Source organism: Lactuca sativa, chromosome 5 (genome assembly GCF_002870075.4).
Source record: "Lactuca sativa cultivar Salinas chromosome 5, Lsat_Salinas_v11, whole genome shotgun sequence".
Taxonomy (NCBI): Eukaryota; Viridiplantae; Streptophyta; class Magnoliopsida; order Asterales; family Asteraceae; genus Lactuca; species Lactuca sativa.
In genome coordinates this window covers 328,668,047-328,678,509 of record NC_056627.2, presented here as the reverse complement: position 1 = coordinate 328,678,509, position 10,463 = coordinate 328,668,047, and the positions used below count along the sequence as shown (strand labels likewise).

Here is a 10,463-nt window from a genome sequence, read left to right as displayed (position 1 = left end):
TATGTCGATTAATCATCTCAATACATCAGAGGAAAATAAAACGGAAATCGTGGTGTGTGCGACATGATCATCCCAAGCTCTTCTCCTTCGATCCGGAAGAACCTGAAACATAAACTTAAAATCCTAAGCATGAAACTTCGTGAGTTCCCCAAAATACTGCATACCATACATATTTGCCAGCTTAAGGTTGTGTCGGGTCTATTTCACCCCCGAGTCCATTTCAACTCATGTGTCGGCCCAAAGCTATATTGGGTCTATTTCACCCCCGGGTCTATTTCAACTCATATGTCAACACTAGGCTGTACCGGGTCTATTTCACCCCACATACATATAGCAAACAGACACACATACATATAACACATACAAAAGGAGTTACAAAGACTACAAGCATATAACATATATGTGACAACCGCCAAATTCCCGGTCAAGTCAAAGTCAAAAAAAGTCAACGGGTCAATCTAGTCAACTTAACTAGTGTTTATATGCTAGGGATTACTTTATGTTTACTAATGAATGACTCTAAATCTTAACGCAAAGTATCACTTGTAAGTTTCAAACGTTCAGAGAGTCTAAACCCTAATCAGATTGAGGGATATAACGATTCTATAGAGCACTATTATATGCCCTTCGAGAGTGAATGACACTCAAAATAGGGTGTAACTAAGTCTAAGGTCCTTGCTCTACGAAGAAAAACATTAATAAAGTTCCCCGACAAAGTCTCTGTAAATCTCTCCCACTCCATCCCTCTCTCTCCCAAATCTCTCCAAGTATATCGAATCTCTCCCAAATCTCTCCAAGTATATAAAATCTATCCCAAATCTCTCCAAGTGTATCGAATCTCTCCCAAATCTCTCCAAGTATATGAAATCTCTCCCAAATCTCTCCAAGTATATGAAATCTCTCCACGTATCTCAAATCTCTCTATGTACCTTCCTCAGTCGAAAACAGCTCAAAACTCAAGGAGAAAACCCAAAAGGACTCTCTTGGTCCGGAACCCCTCCCTACCTCGGACCCTCTGATGGACTAGGGAGAAGCCTCTCATCCAGACAACCCCATTCCGAAGACGACAAGTTGCTTCGGACATTCTCGCAACTCCGGAAGATCTCGCATGTGCCTCGTCTCAGAATCGCTAGCCTGCTTTGCACCTCGGACCGGACCTGCTGACTCTGCATCCTGACTCCGGAACCGAGGGAATGCTCTGAATTCCACTGTTGACTTCAGAATTCACTCATCTACTCCGGATTTTTACTATGGAACCTCCTAATGCCCTTCGGACCCTCACAGGAACAAGGCTACACTCCGGATTTTTGTCCATTTCAAACTTTTTCTTCAATTTAGGATATCTTGACATCAGGAATACCTCCAAACTCGTATTTTTCATATCTTAGACCCCTTAAACCCCCCATTTTATGCCAAAATTAATTATTTTAAACATATTTATATAAAATAATACCCAATATTTTTAAAGGGATTCTAAGTAGATAAGGGGTTTAACTTTATGATGTGATGCAAATTCCCTATTTTCCCATGCAAATCCCAGTTAAACACAAAATACCCATGGATAACTAAGCCTTATACACCAGTCCTCCAAGCAAGTGTCATGTCACCCCTTATCCCTCCATTTAGATACGTGAACTCCTTTCCCCCTTACTCCACTTCTCATTTTCATACTCAGTAAACTCCTATGAGGTGCTCTCAACTCATTCAAGCTTCAAGTCTCATTCCTTCAAAGAAATATTCCCAGATTTTTGTAAGTATCTCACCTTCTTTGACTAGTGATTCTCCACAATATTCCTAAGATTTCATTATATTTACACATAAAATTATTCTTAGGATAATCTAAAGTTCAAAGAACCTTTCGAGTGTTGGAACTTGGAAGCTCCTTAACACTTCTTCAAATCACCCAGCAAGCTAAACCAAGGTGAGCTTCATACCCCACCTTTTTCGAGGTTTTTATTGTTTTTGGGGGAGAATACAAGTCAAATCTTGTCTAAATCCTTGGATAATTGCATGTATTTGTATGTTTAGTGTGTGTTGAAATATTATTATTTAAAGATAAATTTTCATGAACTTGAGATTTTCACAAATCTCCTGAGGTTGGGAAAATATTTTAATCTCAACATAAAGAGTATTATGTTCCTAAAGAGCCTCCCAAAGTTTTTGGAGTGTGTCTAGCATACTCCTTTATTCCATGACTTCATGCATAGCTATGAAAGTTGTTGAAATAGACCTTGATAAATTGACACTATTTCTAGAATTTTCAAAATTTGGAACTTTATGCCATATTAATGACTTTTTGTGAACTATTAGTGATTATCTATAAAAACTTGATATAAATAATTTCATCAAGAAAATATACAAATAGAGCCTTATGACAGAAATATTTGCATGTCATAAAGTTGTTGTCATAACTTCACACAAGTTATGGTTTTATACAAATCTAACCTGACACTTTCCGACAAATTGGGTCTCACTGGTAACTTATAAAGGGAAGGGCTATTTTGCCGACTTCGATAATATTGGGTCACTTTGATAAATATTCAAAGTGGATTAAGTCCAACAAACGGAACGAAACGAAACGAAATATCTAGACAACAAATACAACTATTATTATTTATTTAGTCAATAATGGATTTCAACGATTTGCTCAAAAAGCTGTTAGTATTCTAGTCAAACAAATCTTCACAGTACATATATTTATATATAATAGTGTACGCTTAAAGTTCTGTAAGAGCTATAACCAGAGTCTCCTGGAGGGGGAGCGGGAATTTGTGTATAGATCTATACGGGGTTGACATCTCGCACCTTCGTTGTTCGCTACAGCTAGACCGGCCAGTCTAGGGTGACAAATGTCTTAAACAAAACCGACGCCTGAAGAGCATCATAACAGGCACTCCGTCATATTAGTATGGTTATAACGACTCACTAGAATATATCAGAAATGTATTTATACAGATTTCACCATTGGTTTACAATCCACTATGTTTTGATTACCCCAAATGAGACTTTTTTCACACAAGTGTTATTGTTTTGTTTAAACTACTATTTTATACATCAGGAAATATAAGATTTTCTGGAGGAAACGATTTTATACGATTTCGAAAACGACGAACTAAGACGCACATGCAACTATACTCGATTTGAAACAAGACTTACAACTATTTTGATAAGAAAATATTGGATTTTCTGGATTTCTAAACTATCATCGAAGTTTTATACGAAAATGTTTATGAACTCACCAACATATTTTCTGTTGACGCTTTTCAAACGACTTGTATTCTCAGGAAACCAATAAGCAGGTTATGGATCACGGACTCAGGATTATTTTTCTGTATTTTTGGAATTCCTTACTGATGTCTCTTTTGTGTAAAATTTGAGAACATAAACATGATGTAAAACATTGTAAGTTTGTTATATTGATGTATGATGTTTGGATTTGCTATGCTTCATTTATATGCAATTGTTATGATACGACAAGATGAAGTCACCCGCCTCCAGACATTTCCGCCGCTCTGGTCAGGGGGTGTGACAATATCCTAGTGTCCTACAGTATAGTGAGTAAACTCACCTCAGTCAATTGTCAGTCAAACAAATGACCGGGCTGCTAAATCGGAAAATCTTTGTGCTAATTAATCAAATAAAAACCCAATTAATAATTGGGCCATAAACCATAACTGGGAATCTATTTCATTTGTCCAACACCCATGGTAAAGGACCATTTTACCCTTTCCTTACTTGGCCCAATAACCGAGGCCCAAACCATTGGCACCAAAACCCCAATATGGCCCAAATTCCCAAATGATACCTAAATCCCATTATGGGCCCAAATCCAAGAAGGCCCAAAGCCTAAAAATGGCCTAAAGTCAGAAATACTAGTGACCCAACAAGGCCCAAAACACTAATAGTCCAAATATGGCCCAAACCACAAAGTCAACGGAAGTCAACAATTGTTGAGTACGCCCAATGTACTTAGGCTTACGCCCGATGTACACCACCTTTGGCCAGTATGCATTGCATATGAGCTGGGTACGCCCACCATACTCCACAACAAGCCTAACTCACCATTAAGTGCTTAATTAGTTAATCAACTAAGTCTATTTCTCAGATCTAATCCTAAATGATGTCTTAACATGTAAAGTTGGCAGCTTTACTCCTTTGCATGCCTTAATGGGATCCAATACTTGATTTTGGCCAATAAAACCCATAATAAGAACCCTAACTCATGTATGGTCCAATATAACACACAAAGATTACACAAGGAGCCTAAAAAATGCTAAGATCTACCATCCCTTGTTTCTGGAGTAGCTCATACTCTCAAGCATGACTTAAGGGACCATAAAATGCACAAAAAAGAGCCCTAACTAGATCTAACACAATGAACCATCAAGTTAAGAGCTTTATACCTCCAAAAGCTTTTCTAAGTTGGTGATGATTTTGGATCCACAAGCTCCAACCACACCAATGCAACTTCCAAGAGCTCTTCTTCCTTCAAGATCACCAATAACACTCTCAAAGATCACTTCCAAGCTTAAAACACTCAAAAGACAATTTAGGTTTCGCTTTCAGGGTTTGGAGAGGTGGAGTGTGAGAACAAATATCTGATTGGGCAGGGACAAGGTTCAAATTGCCTTAGTTGACCAATTTTCTGTAATATTTAAGCATCTCATCATCTTGCTTAATTGAAAGCTTTTAATTCTTCAAGTCTTTTAGTTTCCAAATAAGTCACAACCCCCCCCCCCCCCCCCCATTTCAATTTAATTTTAGTTGTTTAGTTTTATTTCACTTGTTCAGTTGTATTGCATTGACTATTAAGTTACAACCATTTCTTTGTGAATTCGATCCCCGTTTTTACTACTATATTATGTTTTATTTGCAAGCAAAATGATGTAATTTGTTTGGTGGCTTGACATCCCACCATGTATCTCAAGATGCTTGTTGGTACAAACAATATGTCACATGTAGATGGATGGAAAATGGCTACTGATATTTTTTTTACCGAACTTTCCACATATAAAGTGAAAACCTCATTGTGGATGGAAGCCTTACACTACATAATTAATTATTAGGGAGCATCAACGTTTATATTACATGTCTATTTTCGAGCCTTATTTCTATTTCTTTTTGGATAATGATTTGGGTGAAAAGAAAGTAGCGTAGGTGAGTTGAAAACAATTATGGCAAGTAAAGATGAATAACCATTAGGATTTTTTTGAGAAATTCATCAAATAACCAAAAGGAGGGGAGTGTTTGAAGGAAATGACCAAGAAAAACACAATTTTATAAAATGACCATGATTTCCACAGAGAGGGGCTCTGCGGAAGTCCTTATACTCTGAGGAACAAGAAAACTCTCTGAGTAAATGACATGGCGGGGGAAAAGACAAAAAAAATTATAAAATTTTAATTCCGCAGAGGGTGCATCGTTCCACATAGATGTCATCTGCAAATCTATTATTCAGAGGAGTACCTCTAAGGAATTGTTCTTCGCTAAGAACTTCCGCAGAGAGTTTTCTTGTTCCCAGAGCATAAGAACTTCCGCAGAGCCCCTCTCAGCGGAAGTCGTAGTCATTTTATAAAATTGTGTTTTCATGGTCATTTGCTTCAAACACTCATCTCCTTTTTGGTTATTTGATGAATTTTCTCATTTTCTCATTTTTTATTTTTATTTTTATTTTTATTTTTTTGCTTTTGCTTTCAATAGAGCTTTGATATTTAAATGGACATCACGATTCCTTGAAGGTCCAAAAGATTTACGGGTTAAGATGATCAAAACAATTTATGGAGAAGATTGTTCATCTCAATTGTACCATCGCTTGAAGTTTTTTTGATGGACTTCGGATTAATATCAAACAATCATATTTCCATCTCGATTCGAAATGTATGAATTTAGACTTGTTTTGCTTGAAAAGAATTGAAAATGGTCAAACACTAGATTTTCGGAGGATAAGTGGTTTGGTGATGTTCCTATTAAAACTCGATCCCCAAGAGTTTACTACGCGGATTTAATTCATGAGGTCAAAGGTAGTTTGCAATTAACTCTTAATTGTTGGCGGAGTTGTTTAACGAGTACATCGTCATTTGAGAGATGACAACTAAGAAAATTGACTCCATTTACTAGAAATTTAAGGATCTGTCAATACTCTTGCTAATAATCATAATGCTACATTGTATAACATGGGAGGCTTTTTGGTGTCATTTGATAAAAAATAGTTTATAAGTTATTTTTTACTTTGTCAATTATAACAACTTAAAAAAGCTTGAGAAATAAATTAGTAGTCAAACCGTTGGTTTAGAGATTGAGATTAAAGAGGGTGCCTACAAAAATATACTTGCATTAAAAAGGATTGACGTGGAGTCTCCTTTTTGTCCTACTTGGCACTTGCGAGGATCATAGTGAGAAAGTTCAGCATTTTTGTATCATTGCCTCCTTATCTCTTCTATTTGGAATCAACTAGCACATTGCTAATTTTTAATGTAATTTTGTCGTTCCAAAGAGACCATGAAATGTAAAATTATAAAACAAGGGAGAATACCAAAACTCAGGAAGATGAAAGATATGCACTACTATTACAAGAACAAAATTCATATACTTCTTACCATTACAATGTTGGATATATTCATGTCATCTTGACATAATATAATATGGGTAAAGAACGACATCAAAACTATATTTAACATACAAACACCAACCTCGACAATATAATGGTATTCAAGATCTATACATCTAAAGATTATACACAAAAAAATTTCTAAACAATACAGCAAACCATTCTACGCTTCACAAATGTTAAAAAAAATATCACTCAGATTCAAATTTTGAACATGGCGTTTTGGTTTCAGATTTCTGGAAGTGGGACAACTGCTTCAAAAGCTTCAACAAGCATGGAGACTCTCTTTTTTCGAGCAGGAGTCAGTTTAGTGACAATATGTTGAACTGCATAATCAAGCATCCATTGCTCGGCTTTCTTCCTCTCGTCCATCATTTGACGCCTTAAATCAACCTTTTCCTTTTCAGGATCACTAATCGTCACTTCTCTTTGTGGGGTTTGCGGTTTAAGATTTCTAAACCCTTCTAATGCCTTAATCGATCGTTTCAGCAAAATCAGTTTCTTCAATTTGCTCCAGTTCTTGGACTTCTGGTTCTGTAATCTGCTCGCAATTGTTGACATTCCGCTATCGATTGTCGGTTTCTTGTTTTCATCTAGAACGGAGTTGTTCGCCATTTTTTCCGGTTCACCCTCTTTCTTGTCGCAGAGTTCTTGATCCGAGACTTGGGAGGAAGGAGTGTCGGGAATGTCGGGAAGAAGGATTTCATCCACGGATTCTCGTACGAGCTTAACTGCATCACTCTGCGTGAACGCAAGTCTGTAATTTCTTTCCGTTTGATCTTCAACTTCTTGCAGATTTTTCTCTTCGCTGTTCGTCGATTCATCTCCATCAAGAAGAAGGTCTGATCCAATTTTAGTAGCGATATCAGTTACGACGTGTTGGTAAATCATGTGCCACATTTTAATGCGTTTCTCTGTCTCCAAATCGGAAATCGATTCGCTTTTCTTCTCGGAAAACGAACCCAATACCACGTTTGGCGATGGATTAATTTCAAAATCGGTGTTTGAATCAACACGCGTCAATTCACGATTCAACCCTTGTTCTTGGTTATCATCCTGCGCAGGAGCCACCGTTTCAAAAGCTTTAACAAGCAAAGCGACTTTCCGTTTCTGGGTCGGAGCAAGTTCACCGACGACCTTTTGAAGCGCGTAATCGAGCATCCATTCATCGGAGTTTTTCTTGTCACCGGTCGTCTGACGTCGGAGTGAAACCGTTTCTTGTTCCGGTTGCGGCGGCAACGGGAGATGTGTCGGCTTTTTCGGGTTAAATTTCTTCACTTTTTCTAGTTCTTTAACAAATTTCCTCAGAAGGAATACTTTCTTCAAGCGACTCCAGCTCTTCGGTGCTTGTTTTTCAACTTTCGGTTCTTCAAGCTTCTCTGTGACTGTTCCCGTTTGTTCTTCCACTACTGGCGCCGGACATTCCTCTTTTTGATTCTTTTCCGGCGCCGGAGATTCCTCATTTTGATTCTTTTCCGGTAGATCTTGTTCTGGTATAACTTCACTAGTAGTGGATTGTTCATCTTGAACTTCTGGAAGAAGAATCTTCTCGATTGCATCTCGTACAAGTTTGATCGCAAACATCTTTCTAATCTCGGTTTCTTGATTCGCAACATCATCAAAATCTGAGAAATCACATTAAAATGAGAATCGTTTTACAATTCTTCACGCTTAACCTAAAGACATGAAAGAAAGAACAAAAATATAAACCTTTCGTTGCGATATTTGGTTTCTTTTCATCATTATCATCTACTTGTTGAACTATGTTGTCCTCTGATTCAGCTTCAAGACCCGATACCATATGCCTATGAATCATATGCCACATGTTCATTTGATTCGCTTTCTTTAAAGCTGGTTTCTTTTCAAGAACACTCTTCGACCCATTTAAATTCCCATCATTCTTCTCCTTCAAATCACTGAAATTTTCATTATCTAAAATGGGTTTTTCATTTTTTTTCTCATGCAAACTGTTGACCCCAAACAAGATATCAGCCATCTCAGAATCATCATGACCATGGTTTTCAACAGGGTCGGATCTTGTTTTAGCATAGAATTCAATAGAGAAATCACCATCATTCTTGACTTCAGACACCCGTTTGGTTGCTTTTGCTTTTGCTTTAGCTTCTCGTTTCTTGCTCATTTTTTTATCGGTTGATCGGGTTTCACTTTCAGCCTTTTTAAGGGTATTTTGGTCATTTGTGGTGCGGCGTTTGAGGTACGCGAAGCGGGTGGGTGGCGGCTCGTGGTGGTGATGGTGGCCATGGAGAGAACAGTGTTGGTATGGACAAAACTTTGCTACTGGAAGTACTTCTTCGGGTTCTGATGGGCTAGTTTGATGCTTAAGTTGTTCAGGGAACTTTGAATCTTTGAGAATCGATGAAAATGTAGCTTTTGGAAAATGGAATTCTTCAGAAATTTCTGAATGAGTGTCAGTTGATGACTTATTTGATTTGAGACTAGACTTGTTCTTGCTTTTGCTTCTGAAGATCTTGACTGATCTCAGACTACCTGTCCTTGTGAACTTCGGTGTTGATTTCTACATAGAAAAAAAATAGAAAGAAATGTTTGATTATTAAGTCGTTCTTTATGTATTAAGTTAAAAAGAAAACACTTACTTGAACATAATTCGATGATTCATCGGATACTTCAACAGAAGAATGATCTGGTGGTGTGATCGAACCATCATCCGACAATTTGATTGAAGATTGACTGAGCCTTGATTGTGATCTCCTCCTTGATGATATGAAGCTCCCATAAGTACCGAGTTTCTTTGAATTTGACTTTTTTAGTATTTTCTTTGTTGTTGTTCCTCCGTTGACATTACTACTCTCTTGATCGAGTGAAGATGTTGCACTAGATATAGAGCCTTGCATTGATGATGAAACCGAAGTGGATTCCGAATCACTATCTCCCTGTTAAATACAAATCATGTAAAAACTTAATGAAATTCTCCATTTATGTTCTTCCCAATTTGTAGATCGTATAAGTGGTGATTGAACACATAAACTATGCATCGATTAATACCCATCTCAGAACATGATAGAACAAGTCAACAAGAACGTGTTTGACTTCAATTTAATGCTATAAATCTCTCCTCTAATGGAATTTTTTTTGATAATTCAACAAAACGAGGTTCAAACCCAGTGAGAAAATCGGAGCTTCAAATGATTTGATTATGGAAAAAGAAACAAAGAAACTGAATTAACGGGAATTGCTAACCTGGGTCAAAGATGATTCGGGCGAAGGGCAGTCCGATAGGGGTTTCTTCTTTTCCCCCATTTCTCGAGTCAAAGATGATTCAATCGCCAGTTTTGAGTCACTAATCGTTTGAATCTTCAACACCCAGATGGAAAATTTTCAATATTTATGCAAAACTTTTTAAATCGCTTGAATCAATTCATGAATTGAGGACATATGAAAAGGGTTTTAAGGTAGGCATGATGTAGGTGAATTAAGCGGTGTTTTTCTTGAGACAAGATTATGATTTGGTGCTGGCAAGCAAATGATTTAGTGGCGGTGATAGCTGGTTTGATTGGCTTTTGTGTTGTAGATTGACGAATTTATGACTTTTGCATGTGGGGAGACTTCGAATTGGGTGATCTTGACTTGGCCCTTCTTTGACTTGGACAAGAAAGCTTGAATGATTTCACACGTAATGATGCAAGATGGAATTGTTAAAAGTTAAAGTGTATCTCTTTTTATATTCTATATATGTATTTTGATAGGAATAGGTCAACTGGTACTTCAGTAAAGCTCTGGTTAATAGCAAATTTTAGTTTTTGATTTTCCTAGTCTTAAAAAGATCAGTTTGGGATCTTGTTGATTTCTTTGTTTTTATTTGTAAACGCTCTCCACA

At 37.2% G+C, this 10,463-nt stretch overlaps 1 protein-coding gene across 1 annotated transcript; it reads right to left on the bottom strand.

Annotated features, from left to right (window-relative positions):
• Positions 1 to 6,566: 6,566 nt before the first annotated feature.
• LOC111889552 (calmodulin binding protein PICBP) lies at positions 6,567 to 10,245 on the bottom strand. Its single transcript, XM_023885696.2, has 4 exons — positions 9,827 to 10,245; positions 9,223 to 9,519; positions 8,318 to 9,143; positions 6,567 to 8,232 (listed from the first exon to the last, which is right to left on the bottom strand). The coding sequence occupies exons 1-4, from the start codon at positions 9,884 to 9,886 to the stop codon at positions 6,836 to 6,838; spliced, it is 2,580 nt and encodes an 859-aa protein (XP_023741464.1). The 5' UTR covers positions 9,887 to 10,245; the 3' UTR covers positions 6,567 to 6,835.
• Between the last annotated feature and the right edge of the window lie 218 nt (positions 10,246 to 10,463).

What these genes read in the sequence shown, in the direction of transcription:
- LOC111889552 (XM_023885696.2), bottom strand. Translation starts at nt 9,886, where the DNA reads ATGGGGGAAAAGAAGAAACCCCTATCGGACTGCCCTTCGCCCGAATCA. An exon ending in CCGAATCATCTTTGACCCAG is followed by an intron (nt 9,520 to 9,826) that starts GTTAGCAATTCC and finishes TGTATTTAACAG; the next exon opens with GGAGATAGTGATTCGGAATC. An exon ending in AATCATCGAATTATGTTCAA is followed by an intron (nt 9,144 to 9,222) that starts GTAAGTGTTTTC and finishes TTTTCTATGTAG; the next exon opens with AAATCAACACCGAAGTTCAC.